Source organism: Nyctereutes procyonoides, unplaced genomic scaffold (assembly GCF_905146905.1).
Source record: "Nyctereutes procyonoides isolate TBG_1078 unplaced genomic scaffold, NYPRO_anot_genome, whole genome shotgun sequence".
In the NCBI taxonomy this organism is placed as follows: Eukaryota; Metazoa; Chordata; class Mammalia; order Carnivora; family Canidae; genus Nyctereutes; species Nyctereutes procyonoides.
Genome location: NW_026575124.1, coordinates 4,008,080 through 4,030,670, shown reverse-complemented (window position 1 = coordinate 4,030,670; position 22,591 = coordinate 4,008,080). Strand labels below are relative to the sequence as shown.

General features: G+C 48.0%; 1 protein-coding gene across 5 annotated transcripts in view; it reads left to right on the top strand.

Annotated features, from left to right (window-relative positions):
• CSAD (cysteine sulfinic acid decarboxylase) overlaps positions 1-22,591 on the top strand; it is a 35,180-nt gene that overhangs the window by 4,198 nt on the left and 8,391 nt on the right. For 3 of the 5 annotated variants that reach the window (XM_055336858.1, XM_055336860.1, XM_055336859.1), the window contains exons 2-7: positions 17,109-17,245; positions 17,507-17,793; positions 18,073-18,179; positions 18,581-18,696; positions 19,152-19,231; positions 20,153-20,207. In XM_055336858.1, the coding sequence (XP_055192833.1) occupies positions 17,120-17,245; positions 17,507-17,793; positions 18,073-18,179; positions 18,581-18,696; positions 19,152-19,231; positions 20,153-20,207 (771 nt within the window). In that variant the 5' untranslated portion in view covers positions 17,109-17,119. Of the gene's footprint in view, positions 1-16,705; positions 16,856-17,108; positions 17,246-17,506; positions 17,794-18,072; positions 18,180-18,580; positions 18,697-19,151; positions 19,232-20,152; positions 20,208-22,591 lie in introns of those variants that run through there. The other 2 variants (XM_055336857.1, XM_055336856.1) reach the window with 2 other exon arrangements.

The window sequence follows — 22,591 nt, the reverse complement described above, 5'->3', positions numbered from 1 at the left end:
GAGTTCAGTATGTCCAGATATGAAATTAACAAAAATTGTGTATATAAAATATATGAACAGGGATCCCTGGGTGGCGCAGCAGTTTAGCGCCTGCCTTTGGCCCAGGGCGCGATCCTGGGGACCCGGGATCGAATCCCACGTCGGGCAACCGGTGCATGGAGCCTGCTTCTCCCTCTGCCTGTGTCTCTGCCTCTCTCTCTCTCTCTCTCTCTCTCTCTCTTTCTCTCTCTCTGTGTGACTATCGTAAATAAATAAAATAAAATAAATAAAATATACCAACAATGGCATCCATAAAAATGTGAGATAAATAATCTCACAATAAGAATATTACTACATTTCTAGGGGTGCCTGAGTGGCTTAGTTAAACGTCTACCTTTGGCTCAGGTCATGATCCCCGGGTCCTGGGATCAACCCCTGCACTGGGTTCCCTACTCTTGGGGGAACCTGCTTCTCCCTCTGCCTGCTGCTCCCTCTGCTCGTGTGCTGTCTGTGTCAAATAAAATCTTCTTAAAAAAGAAATTCAGGGAATCCCTGGGTGGCTCAGTGGTTTAGTGCCTGCCTTTGGCCCAGGATGTGATCCTGGAGTCCTGGGATCGAGTCCCATGTCGGGCTCCCAGTATGGAGCCTGCTTCTCCCTCTGCCTCTCTATGTCTATCATGAATAAAGTAAGATCTCTTTAAGGAAGAAAGAAAGGAAGGAAGAAAGAAAGAAAAAGAAATTCAGACTATTTTAGTGAAAGACAAAAAGGTCTTGGTTGAATGGAGAGTTTTACCATGGCTGTGAATAGAAAGACTTAATTTTGTAGAGATGTGAGTTTTTGCTATCAATTAAGGGGAGTTCTAATTAAAACAGGACCTTGGGGGATCCCTGGGTGGCGCAGTGGTTTAGCGCCTGCCTTTGGCCCAGGGCGTGATCCTGGAGACCCGGGATCGAGTCCCACGTTGGGCTCCCGGTGCGTGGGGCCTGCTTCTCCCTCTGCCTATGTCTCTGCCTCTCTCTTTCTCTCTCTCTCTCTCTCTCTCTCTCTATGTGACTATCATAAATAAATAAAAATTAAAAAAAATAAAAAAAATAAAACAGGACCTTGTGGGTAGCCCGGGTGGCTCAGTGGTTTAGCGCGCCACCTTCAGTCCAGGGTCTGATACTGGGGACCTGGGATCGAGTCCCACATAGGGCTCCCTGCATGGAGCCTGCTTCTCCCTCTGCCTCTCTCTCTCTCATGAATAAATAAAATCTTAAAAAAAAAAAACAAAAAACAAAAAACCAGGACCTTGCATGGAATTTAACCCAATATTAAAATTTTCATGGAAAAGAATAATTGCAAGGAGAGCAAAAATCACTTTGGAAAACATGGAATGGGTAAAATAATGAGGGGTGGGGTAAAGCCATGAGTTATCTTTAATCACTTTATTTTTTTATTTTTTAATCACTTTAATGGTGTCTTTCTTTACACAGAATTTTAAAAGTTTTATGTAGTCAAGTTTGCCTGTGGCTCTGGGGTTTTTGTGACACTACCTCAAGATTACAAAAATATTTCCCTGTAGTCCCATTTGACGTTCTTATAGTTGTATATTTTCAGCTTATGTCTTTATCTTAGCTGCAGTTTATTTTTGTGTGTGGTGAGAGGTAGTAAGAAATGCCAGACTTAAAAGTAACCAGTAATGTAGTGGGAGAGGTACTAGCTTAGAATTCAGAAAATCAGAGATCTTGGCATGTTCTTGTGTCACCTGTGTAATCTTGGACAAATTAACTCTGAACTGATCTCTGGTCCTCATCTTGAAAACCAGAGTGAATAAATAAATACCTTTCAGTCTGATTTCCAGCACTACTGTGAGGATCAAATGAAGTCATAGATGAGAAGGCTTTTTTTAAAAAAAATTTTTTTTTTTGATGAGAAGGCTTTGACAGAGAAAAGTCCCTTTGCAAATCTTCTAAATTATCATTAATACAGATTTTTGGTCTATGCAAATCAAATGTATGTAGAATGCAGCATTATTTTTTAGTACCTGGAAATAGTTGGTCAATTCACCCAGATGTTTGTTGAGTGTCTTTGTGCAAGACCTTAAGGGAAGAGAGAGGAGAGTGGGGAGGATGAAAACTAACATTTTTTTTTAAGATTTATTTATTTATGATAGACTTAGAGAGAGAGAGATAGAGGCAGAGACACAGGAGGAGGGAGAAGCAGGCTCCATGCTGGGAGCCCGACTTGGGACTCCACGTGGGACTCGATCCCGGGTCTCCAGGATCACGCCCTGGGCTCAAGGCAGGCGCTAAACCGCTGAGCCACCCAGGGATCCCCGAAAACTAACATTTTTTTTTTTTTTATGATAGTCATACAGAGAGAGAGAGAGGCAGAGACACAGGCAGAGGGAGAAGCAGGCTCCATGCACCGGGAGCCTGACGTGGGATTCGATCCCGGGTCTCCAGGATCGCGCCCTGGGCCAAAGGCAGGCGCCAAACCGCTGCGCCACCCAGGGATCCCAAAACTAACATTTTTTTGAGTGCTTTTTTTGTATTTAGTGCTTTCCTTAAAGATAAGTGTTTAACCCCCAGGGATTTACAATCTAGAAGGAGGAGAAAACACTGTACACATAAGGAGAATTGGTGCCTTTATGGATGTGGGTATTGAGTCTGTGGAATTTGTGAACAGGTAGATAGGATGGAGGTCAGTGTGGTCATTTTCTAACTAGAAGCCTGGCCGAAAATGCTTTAAGAAGCAACTGCCCTGATTTTTTTTTTTTTATGCCTACAGGCAGGTTTCCTCCTGTGTGACCTTCCCTAACTTCTGTGGCACAGTTCTTCCTCTCAGGCCCACCCTATCAGTTATTCAAATAGTATTGTAATGATTACTGATTAGTCTTTTCCTGTACCAGCTCTCTATTGCTTTAAGTCTGGCATGTTTTCTCTTTGAAGGCTGCCCTGGGCCAATTGAGCAGAATTAGCCAGCCCTGCCTTTCTTGGTGAACATTCCACTCCTTTGTGGCAAGTGCGTCTGCCCACCTCCCTACTGGCCTGTTAGCTGGAGGGCACAGGGCAGACACAGTGCCCTCCCTCCCCCCCAGGTAGTGCCCGTGCCAGGGATAGATACTGAGTCAGTGTTTGCTGAGCTAGATAAACCTGTTCCTCTCTCTCCATTTGGGCTGCGCAATAGAAATGAGCAGCATAGGGCTACTTTTGTCACCAGTTAGACCTTTTTGATAAGAGAGAGTGGATTGGGGACTGGGAAAACCACATGATTGTACGAGGGCCATTCTTGAGCCTGGTGGTTTGTATATTTTGGAGTTTTCATTGCCCCTTAACCTCCTTAATCTTTCTTGTCGATCAAAAAATCCTTTAATTACGTGAGTAATATGAAGTTATATACAATTATAAAAGTATAGGTAGATAAATAAGAAAATTAAAATGGTCTATAATTCCAATAGCCAGTAATAACCATACTTAATATTTTGAAGGCTTTTTCCATCTCTTTCAGTCTTTTGAAAAATGCATGGTGATTCATACCTGCTAATAGGTATGAGGTTTCTCTTTGGGATGATGAAAATGTTCTGAAATTAAATAATGTGAACAATGCACAACTTTGTGAGTATCCTAAAAAAAAAAAAACAACAACCCACTGAATTATACAATTTAAAAGGATGAACTTAAAAAAAATAAATAAAAGGATGAACTTTATGGTATGTGAATCATATCTGAATAAAACTGTTATTCTTCTAAAAATGCTTATAGATACAGTGTTGTCTTTTTGTGAACTAAGAGAAAGTTGCAGATATCATACTCCTTTTCTGTGAAATGTTTCAGTACGTTTTCTCAGAATAAGAATATTCTCTTACGGGATCCCTGGGGGGCGCAGCGGTTTGGCGCCTGCCCTTGGCCCAGGGCACGATCCTGGAGACCCGGGATCGAATCCCACGTCGGGCTCCCGGTGCATGGAGCCTGCTTCTCCCTCTGCCTGTGTCTCTGCCTCTCTCTCTCTCTCTCTCTGTGACTATCATAAGTAAATAAATTAAAAAAAAGAATATTCTCTTACATAACCATGGTACAATGATCAAATTAAGGAAATTGAACATAGAATACTAATATTTATGATGCCATGCACAGTCCGCTTCCACCAGTTGTTCCAATAATGTTCTTCATAACAGCATTTTTTTCTTCCTCATCTGGGAGCTGATTTAAGTTCACACATTCCTTTTGATTGTAATGTCTCTGTTTCTGGAACAGTTCTTCAATCTTTCTTTGATTTTCATGACATTGATTTTTTTTTTAAGATTTTATTTATTTATTCATGAGAGAGAGAGAGAGGCAGAGACACAGGCAAAGGGAGAAGCAGGCTCCTCGAGGGGAGCCCAATGCAGGACTCAAACCTGGGACTCCAGGATCATGCTCTGGGCCGAATGCAGATGCTCAACTGCTGAGCCACCCAGGGATCCTGATGTTGACATATTTGAAAAATAACAGGTTAGCTGCTTTCTAGAATGCCCCTCAATTTAGATATATCTGTTTCCTCACAATTAAATTTGGATTATGCATATTTGGCAGAAATGTAACAGGAGTGCTATTGAGTCCTTTCAGTGCCTCACGTTAGGAGGACCGTATGTCAGTCTGTTCATTATTGGTGATGTTGCCTCGATCACTTGGGTAGGGAGGTGTCCACCAGGTTTCTCCACTATAAGGTCACCATTTTCCCTTTGAAGTGTTTTTAAGGAAAAGAATTTTATAACATAGCCCATAGTAAAAACGTGAAGGTTTAGCCACGTTTTACTGTGTGCTGATGTTTTTGAATGAGAGAGAAAGATGTAACAATATTTGAAGTTTATTATTATTATTATTATTATTATTTTTATTTATGATAGTCACAGAGAGAGAGAGAGAGAGAGAGAGGCAGAGACTCAGGCAGAGGGAGAAGCAGGCTCCATGTACCGGGAGCCCGACGTGGGATTCAATTCCGGGTCTCCAGGATCGCGCCCTGGGCCAAAGGCAGGCGCCAAACCGCTGTGCACCCAGGGATCACCAATATTTGAAGTTTAAATGAAAAGGAAAAAAATTAGTGAAGGATGAGGAGACAGGAAATCAATCAAAATCTAAGTTTGAGGGTAGCCCCGGTGGGTCAGCGGTTTAGGGCCCCCTTCAGCCTAGGGCGTGGTCCTGGGGTCCCATTGAGTCCCACATCAGGCTTCCTGCTTGGAGCCTGCTTCTCCCTCTGCCTGTGTCTCTGCCCCCCCCCCCGTCTCTCTGTATCTCTCATAAATAAATAAATAAATAAATAAGTAAATAATCTTAAAAAGAAAAAAAGAATCTAAGTTTGAGTAACCAGTAGAAGATGGTGCGTTTCATCAAACCAGGGAACCTAAGAATGAGAGCAGATTTGAGAGGGCTGAGATGGAGTTTAAATTTGGGCCTACTGAGTACGAGGTGCCCATGAGACTTCTAAATTAGGCAGGTGGCTTCTCGGACCTGGAGTCAGGAGAGAGGTCTGGAATGGGGGAGCTACCAGCAGGTAGCCCTAGGGACGGATGCGATTGTCCAGAGGGTGGTGCAGAGTTCAACAGGTAGAAGAGGCACTCACAGGGCCCCGAGGGCGCGGGCCTCTAGCATTTGCGGGAGGGCCAGAGGAAGGTGAAAGTGTGAAGGCAACTAAGAAACGGCAGGCGGTAATCATATGGAAGCCAGTGAAGTCAAATGTTTCTGGGATAAAAGTGATGTGTGTCCATCGGATTCGGTGGAGGACTAAGGAAAGCGTGAGAGGAGGGAAGGTAAAAATGGAGTGGAGACCTTTCTTTTCAGAAGGTTGGCGGTGACGAGAAGGTGGCTAGACGGGGAATGGGTGACAGGTTCACACAATTTTTTTTTAAATTTTATTTATTTATGATAGTCACACAGAGAGAGAGAGAGAGAGGCAGAGACACAGGCAGAGGGAGAAGCAGGCTCCATGCACCGGGAGCCCGACGTGGGATTCGATCCCGGGTCTCCAGGATCGCGCCCTGGGCCAAAGGCAGGCGCCAAACCGCTGCGCCACCCAGGGATCCCCAGGTTCAAACAATTTATTTATTTTTTTTTTTTTTTATTTACTTATGATAGTCACAGAGAGAGAGAGAGGCAGAGACACAGGCAGAGGGAGAAGCAGGCTCCATGCACCGGGAGCCCGACGTGGGATTCGATCCCGGGTCTCCAGGATCGCGCCCTGGGCCAAAGACAGGCGCCAAACCGCTGCGCCACCCAGGGATCCCAGGTTCAAACAATTTAAAACACTATGAGAGGTAGTAGGAAGGAGAGTTGAAGAAATGAGGGGGGATAATGAGGACATCCCCGAGGGAGGAGGAGAGGACCCTTTAGGCCAGTGGCTCCGACTGGGTTATCTACAGGACCAGGCAGGTAATGCGGATGAGTGAGGTGGACTGGTGTGGACTGAGGCGAAACCAATGCAAAATTTTGAGGGCTAATGTCCAGTGGCCTTGTGACGAGAGTTTACATCTCCACCAGGGCCATGAGGTTTGCGGCGCCCGCCTGGGGGAGGAACGTACATCCTCATCCCGCTGCTCTGGGGTGTGCCCTGGTCAACAGGGTGGGAGCACATGGGCCATATCCCAGGGAGGAGCAGAAGTTTTTTTTTTTTTTTTAACATTTTATTTATCCATAGAGACACACACACACAGAGGCAGAGACACAGGCAGAGGGAGAAGCAGGCTCCATGCAGGAGCTTGATGCGGGACTCGATCCCGGGTCTCCAGGATCACACCCCAGGCTGCAAGAAGCAGCTAAACCGCTGCACCACCAGGGCTGCTCAGAAGGTTTTCTTTTTCTTTTCTTTTTTTTTTTTTTTGCCCAGAAGTTTTAAGAGTGGATGGTTTTCTCTGCCTTTTGTGCATTTCCTTCTGCCTTGAGAACATTGTGTCCCAGGTAGGGGCTGTTCCTTCAGCCTAGGTCTTGGAATAAAGGTACATGAATCCGAATTCTGGCCAACCACACAATCAACATAAACCATGAAAGAGAAAGAAACTTCTGTTGTTGCCAGCCAGTGGGATCGTGAAGCCATTAGTTACCACAGCAAAACTGATTGATGCAGCTGTTCAACTAACATAAAACCATACTAAGATATCATTTTTTACTGCTCAAACTGAAAACATGCAGAAGTTTGACAGCATACTCTGCTACGGAGGCTAAGAACGCAAGCACTTGCATACACCGGTACGACCTCCGTGGATGTTGGCAATCCTTATCAAAATTACAAATGCAGTGGCTATAATGAAAAAGCTAATAAGTCTGCCAAGGATATGGAAAAATTAGAACCCTCATACGGTACTGATTGATGGGACTGTAAAAATGGTACCAGCACCTTGGAAAACGGTTTGGCTGTTCCTCAAAACGTTAGACTTCCCGTATGACCCAGCAAATCCACTACCAGGTTTGAACCTAGGAGAATTGAAAACATGTACCCACACAAAAACTGGTACATGTATATTCATAGCAGCACTGTTCACAATAGCCAAAAAGTATATACAATCCAAATGTCCTTTCGTTGGCGAATAGTTAAATAAAATGTGGAATATCCATATTACGGAATATTATTTGGCTATGAAAGGGAATGAAGTACTGATAATGTGCTTTTTTTTTTTTTTTGGTAATATGCTTTAACATGGATGAACCTTGAAGAAAACGTTATGATCAGTAAAAGTAGCCATGTCTTCAAAGGAAGGTCATATTTTGTATGGTTCTGTTTATATGAAATGTCTAGAATAGGCAACTCTGTAGAGGCAGAAAATAGGGTAGTGGTGGCTGGAGGCAGGGATGGGTGGGTGGATGGGCAATGGAGAATGAGGAGTGGCCACTAAAGAGTTTCTTTTTGGGGGGGTGATGAATTTGTCCTGGAATTACTGGTGGTCATTGTGCAATTCTGTTACTATACTGAAAAACCCCTGAAATGTATAATTTAAAGGGTTATGTTTTATGGCGTGTGAATTCCACCTCAATAAAGCTGTTTGATTAAAAAAAAGAACATGGGGATCCCTGGGTGGCGCAGCGGTTTGGCGCCTGCCTTTGGCCCAGGGCGCGATCCTGGAGACCCGGGATCGAGTCCCACATCGGGCTCCCAGTGCATGGAGCCTGCTTCTCCCTCTGCCTGTGTCTCTGCTTCTCTCTCTCTCTCTCTGTGACTGTCATAAATTAAAAAAAAAAAAAAAAGAACATGGATGTTCTGTATGTACTGATAAAGGATCACCTGTGTATTGTTAAGTGAAAGCAAGGTGCAAATCAGTGATCATATGCTATCCTTTGTGTGAAAACAGAGAAAAATAGGAATATATATCCACATTTGTTAGTATTTGCATTAAAGACTCTAAAAGTTGGGATCCCTGGGTGGCGCAGTGGTTTGGCGCCTGCCTTTGGCCCAGGGCGCGATCCTGGAGACCCGGGATCGAGTCCCACGTCGGGCTCCCGGTGCATGGAGCCTGCTTCTCCCTCTGCCTGTGTCTCTGCCTCTCTCTCTCTCACTGTGTGCCTATCATAAATAAATAAAAATTAAAAAAAAATATTTAAAGACTCTAAAAGTTACCCAAAAAACTATTAGAGGGGATCCCTGGGTGGCTCAGCGGTCAAGCGTCTGCTTTCTGCCTGGGGCGTATCCTGGAGTCCTGGGATTGAGCCCCATGTCAGGCTCCCTGCATGGAGCCTGCTTCTCCCTCTGCCTGTGTCTCTGCCTCTCCCCCCCACCCCCACCGTGTCTCTCATGAATAAATAAATAAATTCTTAAAAAAAATAAAACATTAAAAAAATAGATTAAAAAAACAAAACATTAAAAAAAACTATTAGAAATTGTTACTTGTGGGGATGGAGGTGGGAATGGGGTACATGGAATGGGGTGGTAATTAGACTTTTCACCATTAATATTTTTTATATTTTGATTTTTGAGCTACCTGAACATATTGCTTACTCAAGAATTTTTTAAAAATGGAAAGAAAGCATAATGAATGCAAAACTACAATAATAAAAAGGGGCAACTCCAACTACAGGTGATCGTTGCTATTTGTTAATTCAGACTTAGTATTGTTCGGCCTTCCGATTTTTTTTTTCACGAGAAGCTGGAAGTTTCAGTATTAACAATTATTTTTAAAAAGCTTTATTTATTTTTTATTATTTTATTATTTTTAATTATTTTTTAAAGCTTTAAAACAGCGTATTAAACTTGAGATGGAAGAGGTGAGTCGGGTCTCAAAATGGAGGGCCAAGATCCAAAGGAACCAGAGCAGTTGAGAAAACTGTTTATTGGTGGTTTGAGCTTTGAAACTACAGATGGTAGTTTAAGGGAACATTTTGAAAAATGGAGCACACTTAGAGGTTGTGTAGTGACGAGAGACCCCCAACAAAACATTCCAGGGGTTTGGTTTTGTGACTTACCCTTGTGTTGAAGGGGTGGATGCAGCAATGTGTGCCCCACCAACGAGGTTGTTGGGCGTGTAGGGGAACCAAAGAGAGCTAGTTCTAGAGAGGCTTCTGTCAAGCCTGTGCCCATCCAAGAGTGAAGAAGATTTTTGTTGGTAGTATTGAAGAAGATGGAGGAGAATATAATTTGAGAGACTACTCTGAAAAGTATGGCAAGATTGAAACCATAGAAGTTATGGAAGACAGAGTGGAAAAAGGAGAGGATTTGCTTTTGTAACTTTTGATGACCATGATACAGTTGATAAAATTGTTGTTCAGAAATACCATATGGGCATAACTATGAGGTGAAAAAGGCCCTGTCTGGGCGGCCCCGGGGGCGCAGCGGTTTAGCACCTCCTGCAGCCTGGGGTGTGATCCTGGAGACCCGGGATCGAGTCCCACGTCTGGCTCCCTGCATGGAGCCTGCTTCTCCCTCTGCCTGTGTCTCTGCCTCTCTCTCTGAATAAATAAATAAATCTAAAAGAAAAAAAAAAGAAAGAAAAGAAAAAGGCCCTTTCTGAACAAGAGATGCAGTCTGCTGGATCACAAAGAAGTCGTGGAGGTGGAGCTGGCAATTTCGTGGGATGTGGGAGAAACTTCGGAGGTGGTGGTAATGTTGGCCATGGTGGAAACTTTGGTGGAAGAGGAAGCTATGGTGGTGGAGGTGGCGGCCGCTGAGGTGGTTATGGAGGAGGCGGTGGTGGGTATAATGGATTTGGAGGTGACGGTGGCAACATGACAGTGGTCCTGGTTATAGCAGTAGAGGAGGCTCCGGTGGTGGTGGACCGGGATATGGAAACCAAGGAAGTGGAGTTGGTGGTGGAGGATATGATGGTTACTCTGAAGGAGGAGATTTTTTTTTTTAATTTTTATTTATTTATGATAGTCACACACACAGAGAGAGAGAGAGAGGCAGAGACACAGGCAGAGGGAGAAGCAGGCTCCATGCACCAGGAGCCTGATGTGGGATTCGATCCCGGGTCTCCAGGATCGGGCCCTGGGCCAAAGGCAGGCGCCAAACCGCTGCGCCACCCAGGGATCCCGAAGGAGGAGATTTTGGAGGTAACTATGGTGGTGGTGGGAACTAGACTGATTTTGGAAACTACGGTGGACAACAGCCATCAAATTATGGACCCGTGAAGGAGGGCAGTTTTGGTGGCAGAAGCTCGGGTAGTCTCTCTGGTGGTGGTTATGGATCTGGTGGTGAAAGTGGTGGAAAGTGGTGGATATGTAGCAGAAGGTCCTAAACAATTTCAGAAGAAAAGGGCCACAGTTCTTAGCAGAAGAGAGAGCCAGGATTGTCAGGAAGGCTGCAGGTTACTCCGAGACGGTCGTCCCGAATGCATTAGAGGAACCGTAAACATCTGCCACAGAAGGAATGATGATCCGCGGTCACAGAAGCGACTACAGCTTCAGCCGGAACCCTCCTTGTTCAGGACTGTCATAGCCACAGTTTGCAAACCGTGCAGCTGTTGGTTAATGCAGTGTGGTGTCAGGTGTAAATTCCTGAGGTCTTTTATCTGTTGCAGCTTTATCTTTTACATGAAGTATATTGGCCTGTAAACTGTGGTAGTGATATCATACAGGAATAAAAAATTAAGGAATTTTTAACTTGGAAAAAGAAAAAAAGCTTTAAAGGAGAGGTGCCGGGCTGGCTCCGTTGGTAGAGCATGTGACTCTCGATCATGAGTTTGAGCTCCACTTTGGGCATAGAGATTACTTAGGAAAAAAAAAAAAAGACAAAACATGCTATGCAAACCAAACAAAATCACCTCTGTGCGGGAGAGTTGGCTCACTGGTGACTTTGCTCGGACTGTGAGTTTCATGAGGGCAGGGCTGTGGCCTTTTCTTCTTCTTCTTCTTTTTTTTCTTCTTTTTTTAAATTTTAGTTTATTAAGTAAGCACAATGCCCAACAGGGTTTGAACTCTCAACTGAGCCAGCCAGGTGCCCCAGAATGCTTGGCACATATTCGATACTGAACAAATATTGGAAGAAGGAAGGGAGGAAGAGAAGGAAGAAGGGGGTGAGGATCCAGGGAGCAGATAACAAAAGTCAAGTGCTTTTATCCTCTGAATGTGGTTACTACCCTCATTACAGCCCTTTGTATTCCCCTCACCTCTCTTCTGTGTTGGAGGTGGTTTATTTGGTTTGATTCTCTGTCTTTTGTCTATGACCCAGTTTTGGTTCATTTGTTCATTTTGTTTAACCTCTGGAAGCCTTTGGATCCTCCACTATTCTAAGACGATATTATAATCTGTCTTCATATTGGTCATTCAGTGGATCCTTTTAATTTATGCTTCTGTTCTATAAAGCTTTCTTTGATTTCTTTCCTCCTTTTTCCCTTCCATTTCTGAAACTTCTGTTACTTGACTGTTGGGCCTTTGGGATTGATCTAGAGTTCTTTTCTTTGTCCATCTCTTTATATTTTTATCTTTTTGTGTGATTTTCTTGGCATCGTTTTATTTCTAATTTTTCATTTCGGTTGTATTTTTAAAATCCTAGAGTTTCCTCCTGTTCTCTGAGTATTCCTTTTTGAGGGCGACCTATTTTTTTATGAATGCTGTATCTTCTGGAAATTTTGAGGCTTGCTTCTGCTCCCTACATTCTTCCACCGAATGCTTCCCCCCCGCCCCCCCCCCGCCCCCCAGCTTGCCTGTTTTTACCCCTGTGGTTCAGGCTAGGGGCTTTCCTGTGGTGTCTGGTAATCTCTGGCTGGATGGCTGCTCACACTGAGGCATGTTGGAAGGCCCAAGTGCAAGGCCAGGCCATATTGACTTGTGGGCACCACTGACCAGGTGATCAGGTGAGAACTGAAAGAAGAGCATTAGGAGGTCTTTTCTCTAGGGTTTTGGAAGTCAGTTTTTCCAAGGAGGAATGCTCTAGCGTCCTGGCCCTGGAGGGTTTACCCCTGGCCACCGGTTCTGAATGCTGGTTAGGAGACAGGAGTTGATTTGATAGTCACTTCCTTCTAATCCTCCTATACTCAGTGCAGTGCCTCATACTCACCTGCTGTGCCTCAAGTCTCTAAGTCCTGGCCTCCCTAAGTCCCACCCTACCTGTTTCAGTTTCTTTAGAAAACAAGTCTTTTTGCTTCTTTGGAAGTAGGAGGAGAGGAGGGGGGTTGCCTAACTAAATAGGTAGGGGAGAAGAGCCAGGGTCTAATTGTTCCTTATACAAACTTCTACAACCCCTTCTTGCCTTCCAAGATTGCTAGTGTTTCCGATTCCTGAACCTTTCTGGGTTTCTGCCCCAAGAGCCAGCTTGTTTCCCATTTGCTTAGCCTTCTGTGGACATACCGGTTTTGACTTTCTGCCATGTGCTAGACCAGTTGCCACTTCTCATCTGCTTTCTATCTTCTGTGAGTATTGACATCTCCCATCTCTTGTCTCTCTTCTCATTTGTTTTTTTCTTCCGAATTTAAAATTCCACTGATGTAATTTTAGTAGTCTTTCAGGGAGGAATAGTGGTAAACGTAGGTGTTTAATCTGCTGTGTTTAATTGGAATGAGCCCAGAGACCATGAATTTGTATCAATTTGAATGGTTATCAGTGGATATCAGTTTGAATGGTTGGATGGCTTTTGCTAGCAAAATCTAGCAATCCTGGTGGATTTGGTAAGAGAAGGGCTCGCCAATTGGATTGGGTTTTCACCAGGTGGATTTGGTGGAAGGACCAAAGGGCTGGAGAGTTGAGGATTTTGCACAAAGAGTGGTTGAAACAACAGAACATACAGTCTAGGTTGCATAAGAGGAGAAAAGAAAGATATGAGGGAATTGATGGTTAGAGGAGTTGATGGGCTAGAGATCCCATGAAGTCGGAAGAAACTTGTGGATTTTTTTAACAAACCCTACTTGGTCTTACCAGCATCTTCTCAGCCAGGGGCTGAAGCCCTGTCCCTAATCCATTCATGTTTCTTTGCTTTATTGTTCTATCTTGCAGGTTAATGTCCTTTCTTTTAAAAAGAAAAACTCTTGGGATGCCAGGGTGGCTCAGTCGATTGGGCATCTGACTTTTGATTTTGGCTCAGGTTGAGATTATGACCTGAGCCAAAATCAAGAGTCATGGGATTGAGCCCTGGATTGGGTTCCACACTCAGCTCAGAGTCTGCTTGAGGTTTCTGTCCCTCTGCCCCTCCCCCTACTCCTGCTCTTGCACATTCTCTCTCTCTCTCTCTCTCTCTCTCTCTCTCTCTCTCTCAAATCTTTAAAAAAGAAAAGAAACCTCTTTGCAGGCAGAGGCTCTTCCCTCTGTCTGGTACCCAGGGCAGGACTCTGTATGGGGAACAAGGGTGGCAATGTCTCACCTCTCTATTTATCCCTGGAGAAAACTGGGGGTGTTCAGAGCTCTCACCTCCAGATTTCATTTCTGAGCCATGCCTGAGGTGGAATAGATGAAGAAGGTCCTGGGAGGATGAAGTCTTCCCTACAGATCCTTTATTTGGAGCTTTGGGAAAAGCGTCCCTCCTGCTAGCGATCTCTGTTTGCTCACCAGTTGTTCCCTCTTGCAACCTGTTTTCTATCCCCACTGCGACAGAAAAGCCTCCCCTGGCCTACTTGTCATATCTACTGGCCTGAGTCCTATGAACACCAGCAGATGCCTTGGAGTTTCTCTCTTGAAAACCCCTTAATTTACAGAAACTAAGACCCTGGGGTGTCCTCACTCCTGGTCCAGTGTTCTTTGCACTGCAGCAAATTCAGTGCCTGAGAGGCACCTAGAGGCAGTCAAGAGTGATGGTGAGGAACAGGGGCTTCAGAGCCCAACACGCCTGGGTTCAGACCGAGCTTGGCCATGTGCCAGCTGCATGATCTGAGCCAGTTATATACATAGCATCTCTGGAATCTCCGTTTAAAGTGGGTAATACGGGATCCATCCTGGGTGGCGCAGCGGTTTGGCGCCTGCCTTTGGCCCAGGGCGCGATCCTGGAGACCCGGGATCGAATCCCACGTCGGGCTCCCGGTGCATGGAGCCTGCTTCTCCCTCTGCCTGTGTCTCTGCCTCTCTCTCTCTCTGTGTGACTATCATAAATAAATAAATAAAAGTGTTAAAAAAAAAAGAAAAAAAATAAAGTGGGTAATACGCTCGCCCTAAACAGTTGTAAGATGATAATGCATATCAAGTACTGAGCGTGGCATGTGGTAAATGCTTCGTTGGTACTTGTCTTTCTTTGCTTCTCCTCCTCAAGCCTCTCTGCCCAAACACCCCACTGCCGTTACCCCTCAGGTGAGCGAAAATGACACTGATGAAGGATTGACTCTTTCATTCTCAAGGCCTGGGTCAGCTCCCCTATCTCCCCCAAACCCAATCTACTGAAGAAAAAGTTAAGGGTTGGATCACTAGGGTTCCTTGAACTAGCCTGGGGTCCAGTGGCTGCCAACAGTGGATTATAGGAGAGCAGCCCACTTTGAGGAAGGTTTCTCTTTATGGTTCTTTGATCCTCTTCCCCACTCATTTGGGGGCTTCCTGGACTTTGGTGTTTTCCCCTCTCCCTGGCCATCTCTCTGAGCATTTTCTCCCATGGGAAATGGAGCCCATCACAAGGCTTCAGCTGTACCCCGACTCTCAGATCTGCTCTCTTCTAGCGGCTCATCAGAGCTTTGGGCCGACCTCCTCATTCCTCAGTCCTTTCCTCCCCACACCACCCTTATCCAAATTGTGGCTTGCTTCTTGCCTGGTTTACAGCAACGCCCTGTGCATGCTGTACGCTGTGCCTTACACTGGTCTGAGCACCAGTTTCATCACATTATTCCTTGCCACCGAGTCTTTCAGTGAGTTCCTATTTTCTTTTTCTTTTCTTTTTAAGATTTTATTTATTTAAAAAAAGGATTTTATTTATTAGAGGGAGAGTGAGCACAAGCAGAGGATGGGCAGAAGTAAACTCCCCGGGGATGCCTGGCTGGCTCAGCATCTGCTTTTGGCTCAGGATGTGATCCCAATCCTGGGATCGAGTCCCACATCGGGCTCCTTGCAGGGAGACTGCCTATCCCTCTGCTTGTGTCTCTGCATCTCTCTGTGTGTCTCTCAGGAATTAAAAAAAAAAAAAAAAAAAAGAATAAGTAGTAGACTCCCCGCTGAGCAGGGAGCCCCACTCGGGGCTCAATCCCAGGGGCCTGAGATCATGACCAGAGCTGAAGGAAAGATGTTTAACCGACTGAGCCACTGAGGCGCCCCAATGAGTTCCCGTTTTCTGCAGGATAAAATCTAGATCCTTGGGCCTGGCTGGCACTCAGGGCTCCCCAGAATCTCCTGCAACTCTGCCCACCTTGCCTTTGCTCCAGTCTCATCTTGCAGACCTCCCTCCAGCCAGCCAGGTGCCTTCCCTGACCTTACATCAAGCCATACCTCTTTCCCCTGTTGGCTCATGGCATCACCCTACCCCCAGTGCCTCCCTCCCTCCCTCCCTTTTGTTAATCTCACTTCTGCCCACTTTCAAGATTCGGCTCCAGTCCTGCTTGCAGATCTTCCCCAGCCTTTAGCCGCCATCTGCCATCCGTTTCCTCTTTTCCTCAATAGCATACGGGGGCAGCATTCAGCCTGTGACTGTTGCACATGCATCTGTGTCCTCCCAGCAGACAGGGAGGCTCTTTCTGTCGCCTGCAACCTGTCGTGAATGCAGTTGGTGCTCATTTCAGATAACGCTTTGTCTATATTGAGCACTCTCAGCCTGCAAGGCACAGGATTCCACTTGTTAAACAAAATGTTTCCTCAACATAACCCCCTTTCCTTCCTGCTCCAGGAGAGGGCTTTAGAAATGAAGATAGTTCTGGAAAGCCCTCTCTGGGGGTGGGGATGCAAAGAGACAAACCATTTCTTTTCTTTTTTTTTTAAGATTTTATTTATTTATTCATGAGAGACGCAGAGAGAGAGGCAGAGACCCAGGCAGAGGGAGAAGCAGGTTCCCTGCAGGGAGCCTGATGTGGGATCCGATCCCAGGACCCCGGGATCACACCCTGGGCCCAAGGCAGGCACCAAACTGCTGAGCCATCCAGGGATCCCCGAGACAAGCCATTTCACCTCCACCTATCTCTCTCTGGCTCCCTCCCCCTGTGTCTCGGGGTCATTGGCAGCAGTTTCTTGCCCCTCCCCTCCCCTCCCCTCCCCTTGTCTCCTGTCCAAACATTCTGCACGTGGTGGCCAAGTCCCCTCTCCAGCCCTCTGATTCACAGTGGTTCTTCCTGCTGGCTGCTCTCTCAGCCCTGATGTTAATGTTTTTGCTTTTCATCTCGTTTCCCCCTTCTTCGAGCCAGCTAATGATTATTCAGGGACTTGTCTCATCCAGCCGTCCCCTATCCCTAAGTTCTCTTTAGGGCAAGGGTCACGAGAGTGATCTCATGGCCATGTGACTGCTGCCTATACCTCACCCCCTCCGCTGTCCTGATCCTAACACTCTCAAAAGCTGGTTGTGTGCCCTGCCTCCAGCCACCTGAACGGAGACCTGAGTGGGAAGGTAAGCCTCTGGTCCTTGCCTTAGGCAGGCAGTGGCCACGAGTTTCCAGCTGCTCAGCTCCCGCTGCCTCTTTGTTCCCCACCTGTTGCTGCTCACTGACTTTCTCCCTGGGCACCCGCTTGCCCTTGTCTGTGCAGTGAAGGCTGGGGCGGAGCTGCAGGCGGCCGGGCCCTGCTGTGGCCGTGGGGTCCTGGCCGCCCGGGCCCAGGGGATGCGCAGGCTGGGTGGGGAGTAACTCCGGCTTTGCTCACAGATTTCCTCCTGATGGCTGACTCTAAACCACTCTGCTCCCGTGACGGGGACCCCATGGCTGCAGAAGCCTTGCTCCGGGATGTGTTTGGGATTATTGTGGATGAGGTCATTCGGAAAGGGACCAGTGCCTCGGAGAAGGTGGGTCCTGCCCCCTCCTCCCGCCCGCGTGCCCGGCTCTCAGCTCGCCTCCTGCCACAAGGCTTCACCCCAGAATTCATCACTGTCTCCCCGTGCGCCTCGGGGCCGCGTCCCGGGTCCTCCTGTGTCTGTTGGCCCTGGTTCCCGAGTTGCTTGGGAGGCAGCGCTAGCGCGTTGAGTGCAGATGCACACGGCTGGGGCAGCCACGGGGTGGGGGGGTTCCCCAGGCCCAGGACCTCCTCCCCTGCCCCCTCCCGCCAGGTCTGCGAGTGGAAGGAGCCCGAGGAGCTGAAGCAGCTGCTGGACCTGGAGCTGCGCAACCAGGGCGAGGCGTCGGAGCAGATCCTGGCGCGCTGCCGGGCCGTCGTCCGCTACAGCGTCAAGACCTGTGGGTGCGGGGCCGCGGGGGGCTCTGGCCTGGGCGCAGCCTGGCGCTCAGCTCCGGCTCCTTCCCCAGGCCACCCGCGCTTCTTCAACCAGCTCTTCTCGGGGTGGGACCCGCACGCGCTGGCGGGGCGCATCGTCACCGAGAGCCTCAACACCAGCCAGTGAGTGCCCTGGGGCCTGGCCCCCACCCTGCGGCCCGGGGAGGACGGTTCGGCTGGCAGCGCCGCTGGCACATCTTTCTGCTCATCCCCTCGGGCTCCTTTCTCCCAGCTTTCTCAGGCCTCCTGACCCCAGTGTCTCCTCCCTGTCCGTCCCTGGCTCCGTCCTGGCTCCTGGTCGCCAGCTCGTCCTCCCTGGCTGTCCCCCCTCCTGGCCCGCCCCCCAGCCTGGCCTGGGCAGCCCCCCTCCGCCCGCCCTGCCTCATGCCCGTCTCCCGGCAGGTACACGTATGAAATCGCCCCCGTGTTTGTGCTCATGGAAGAGGAGGTGCTGAAGAAGCTCCGGGCCCTGGTGGGCTGGAGCTCCGGGGACGGGGTCTTCTGTCCGGGTAGGTGAGAAGGAGCGGCCCCCTGTGGCCCTCGCAGGGTTCCTCCCCCGGCCCTCTTGCCCTGTGCTGGCCGGGAGGGGCGATTCCTCTTTGTTTCCTCTCCAGCTGGGCTCGGGCCAAACCGGGGAGAAGCTGCCCAGGCCCCTGTATCCTCGTGTTTGCCAAACAGCCGTGGGATCAGCCCTCCAGTGCCTGCCGGGGAGGGGAGGCGCTGTCCTGGGTCAGCCTGGGATCCGGAGGGGAGCGGTCGGGGCCGCCTGTCCCGGGTCATCGCAGCCGTCCCGGAGCCCCGGAGCTTATCACTCGCGCTGCTTGAGCCGCTCCCTTGGGTGGAGAGGTCGGGGCGGCCAGCTCCGGTTTTGACCCGCTGCTCCTCCCTCTTGCCGCCTTCCCTGCGACAGGTGGCTCCATCTCCAACATGTATGCTGTGAACCTGGCCCGCTATCAGCGCTACCCGGACTGCAAGCAGAGGGGCCTGCGGGCCCTGCCGCCCCTGGCGCTCTTCACGTCGAAGGAGGTGGGAGGAGGCTCAGGCCTACCGCGGGCTCCTGACTAATGTCCCGCCGCTGAGCCTCCCTGCCCCTACCCGTCGCCGGGGCCAGCCTGCCCCAGCCAGAAGTGCTTCCTTCCAACCAGGGGGCTGGGTCAGTGCTCCGTTCCCCTTGCCTTCTGTGTGGGGAGCAAAGGGACAACGAGTGCCACACCCTTTCTACTCCCAGTGTAGTCTGTGGACCAGGAGCATCAGGAGCACCTGGGAGCTTGTTGGAAATGTGCAATCTCAGGCCCCACCCCAGATGTACTGAGTATGATCTGCATTTGAACCAGAGCCTTGGTGATTTGTAGGCGTGGGAACATTCGAGAAGCCTTGGTCTACAGGCTCATCTGTTGCGGCTCACACATTTACCAGTCTCTCTCCTCCCTCCCTCTGCCCTCTCACCGCTAGCCTAATCTGCCCTTTGCCTTCCTCCACAGTGTCATTACTCCATCAAGAAGGGAGCTGCTTTTCTGGGACTCGGCACTGACAGTGTGCGAGTAGTCAAGACAGATGAGAGGTAAAGGCCCTTCTGTTCACATGGCTCAGACCCAGCCTGGCACAGTGTACTTCACCACTGCCAGGAGCTCTGGCCTCGGGCCCGTGCCCCAAATGGGTTTGTCTCCCCTCTCTGTTTCTTCTTCTTCTTTTTTTTTTTTTTTTTTTTAAGATTTTATTTATTTATTCATGAGAGACACAGGGAGAGAGAGAGGCAGAGACCCAGGCAGAGGGAGAAGCAGGCTCCATGCAGGGACCCCGATGTGGGACTCGATCCCAGGACTCCAGGATCAGGCTCTGGGCTGAAGGCAGATGCTCAACCACTGAGCCACCCAGGCATCCCTCTCTGTTCCTTCACAGGTTGTCCCTTCTGCCTACTGATGCCTACTGGAGCCCCTGAGATCTATTTACCCCTCTAGGGAAAAAAAAATCAACATTGTGGCCTCTGCGTACCTAGCCCCATGTTATCCTACTCTCAACAGTTGTGTCTTCCAGCTGAGAAAACCAATTACTTCTTTACCCACTTGGTTTTCTTCTCTATTTTTCTTTTATTTTTTTTTCTTTTTTATTTTTTTATTTATGGTAGTCACACACAGAGAGAGAGAAAGAGGCAGAGACAGAGGCAGAGGGAGAAGCAGGCTCCATGCAGGGAGCCCGACGTGGGACTTGATCCCGGGTCTCCAGGATCACGCCCTGGGCCAAAGGCAGGCGCCAAACTGCTGCGCCACCCAGGGATCCCTCTATTTTTCTTTTAAAAGATTTTATTTATTTATTCATGAGAGACACAGAAAGAGAAGCAGAGACACAGGCAGAGGGAGAAGCAGGCTCCCCGCGGGGAGTCCGATGCGGGACTCGAGCCCGGAACTCCAGGATCACACCCTGGGCAGGAGGCAGGCGCTAAACCGCTGACCCACCCAGGGATCCCCTCGGTTTTCTTTTCTAGAGGGAAAATGATTCCTGAGGATCTGGAGAGGCAGATCGGTCTGGCCGAGGCTGAGGTAAGTGAGGGAGGGGTGCTGGGGCAGTGGAGCGGGGCCCCTTGGTCTCTTCTTGGAGGCTCCTCTGGGCTCTCCCCACTGAAGAGCTCATCCCTCTTCTTGACCTCTGTGCCCATGTCCCCCATGGGCGGAAGTGATCAGGACACTCTGTGCTGCTCTCAGGGGCTTTGCTGAGACCCGCAGGCGGGACCAGACCCCCGGGGTCAGGGGCAGGCCCGAGTCACGGAGTGGAGTCCCTGGGCAGCACCAGCAGGGAGTATGTTGGGGCCCTGAGTGTAGCATGGAAGGTTTCCGTGAGCTGCGCGGCTCCGTGCAGGGAGAGCTCAGGAAGGTGTGCCAGCCGGCAGTGAGGACGGCGGGCTTTGGGCAGTGGGAAACGCGGAGGCGCCCTGCACGCTCGGGGCGCGTGGAAACTGCTGCAGCCATCTTGAAGGGCATTTGGCACTCTCCATGCGACTTTTTCTTTGTGTCTGCAAGGATTTTAAATTTTGTTTTTGTGTGTTTTTTTTTTCTATGCAGCGATAGCACTTTGTGATTGAATTTTCTTTTTTTTTTTAATTTTTTTTTTTGTGATTGAATTTTCTCAAGAATTAATGTTGTTGAGTATCTCTTACTGCATTTCTTTGCTATCTTAATAGTTTCTTGGTAAATCGGATGTCCAAATGCTTTGCCCATACATACACACATACACATAAATGTGTTAATCGAAGTACAGTTGACACACAAATGTTCCATTTGGCTCAAGTGTACAACTTAGTGATTCAGCACGTTTGTGTGACAGTATGCTCACCACAAGTGTAGCTGCCATCTGTCACCATACAATGCTATTTCAGTATCATTGACTATATTCCCTGTGCTCTACCTTTTGGCACTATGTCTACAATATCTCTTTTTTTTTAAGATTTTATTTATTTATTCATGAGAGACAGAAAGAAGGCAGAGACACAGGTAGAGGGAGAAGCAGGCTCCATGCAGGGAGCCCGGTGTGAGACTCGATCAACCGCTGAGCCACCCAGGCATCCCTCCACAATATTTTTTTAAGGTTTTATTTATTTATTTATTTATTTATTTGGGGGGAGAGAGAGCGCGCACGTGCATGCCCACTTGTGGTGTGCAGTTCAGTGGTTTTTAACAGAGTTGTGCAACTATCACTACAATTAATATCAGAACATTTTCATCACCCCAAAAGAAAACCTTTAGCCATCAATCCCCAATTTTCCCCAGACCTCCTACTAGGCAGCACTAAGCTAGTTTGTCTCTCCATGGATTTGCCTATTCTAGATTTTTTTCATGTAGACGGACTTACATTATGCATGGTGTCTTGTGATGAACTTCTTCTACTTAGCATGCTGTCTTCAAGATCCTCGTGGTAGCGCGTGTCACTACTTCATTCCTTTGATCGCTGGATAATATTCCATTGTATGGATCTACTGTATTTCATTTATCTGTTCATCAGTTGATGGACATTGGGGTTTCCACTTTTTAGCTATTTTGAGTAATGCCGCTCTGAACATTTGTGTACAAGTTTTTGTGTGAACACGTTTTTCCCTTTCTCCTGCTTATATACCTGGGGACAGAATTGCTGACTCACGTGATAACTCTGTATTTAACTTGTGAAGAGCTACCAGACTGTTGTTCAAAGTGGCCATGCCAGTTTCCAGTCCCACCAGCAGCGTATGAGGGTTCCAGTTTCTCCACATCCTCACCATCACTTGTTATTTCTTTCTTTCCTAGTTTGTTTGTTTGTTTGTTTTAAAGATTTTATTTATTTATTCATGATAGACACACACACACACACACACACACACAGAGGCAGGGACACAGGCAGAGGGAGAAGCAGGCTCCACGCAGGGAGCCCGACGTGGGACTCGATCTCGGGTCTCCAGGATCAGGCCCTGGGCTGAAGGTAGTCGCTAAACTGCTGAGCCACCCAGGGATCCCTCCTAGTTTGTTTCAGTCGAAGTATGATTTACATAAAGTGTAACGTTAGGTTCAGGTGTACAACATACTGATTCAGCAGTTCTATCTCTATAGTACCCAGTGCTCACCACAATAAGTGTTGTCACCGTGCGTTATTAGAGTATTATTGACTAGATTCTTTTTTTTTTTAAAGATTTTATTTATTTATTCATGAGAGACACAAAGAGAGAGAGAGGGAGAGAGAGGCAGAGACACAGGCAGAGGGAAAAGCAGGCTCCATGCGGGGAGCCTGATGTGGGACTCGATCCGGGGTCTCCAGGATCATGCCCTGGGCTGAAGGCGGTGCTAAACCACTGAGCCACCTGGGCTGCCCTTGACTAGATTCTTTATGCTGTACTTTCATCCCCATGACTTATTTTCTAACTGGAAGTTTGTACCTCTTAAGCCACTCTATTTCACTCATC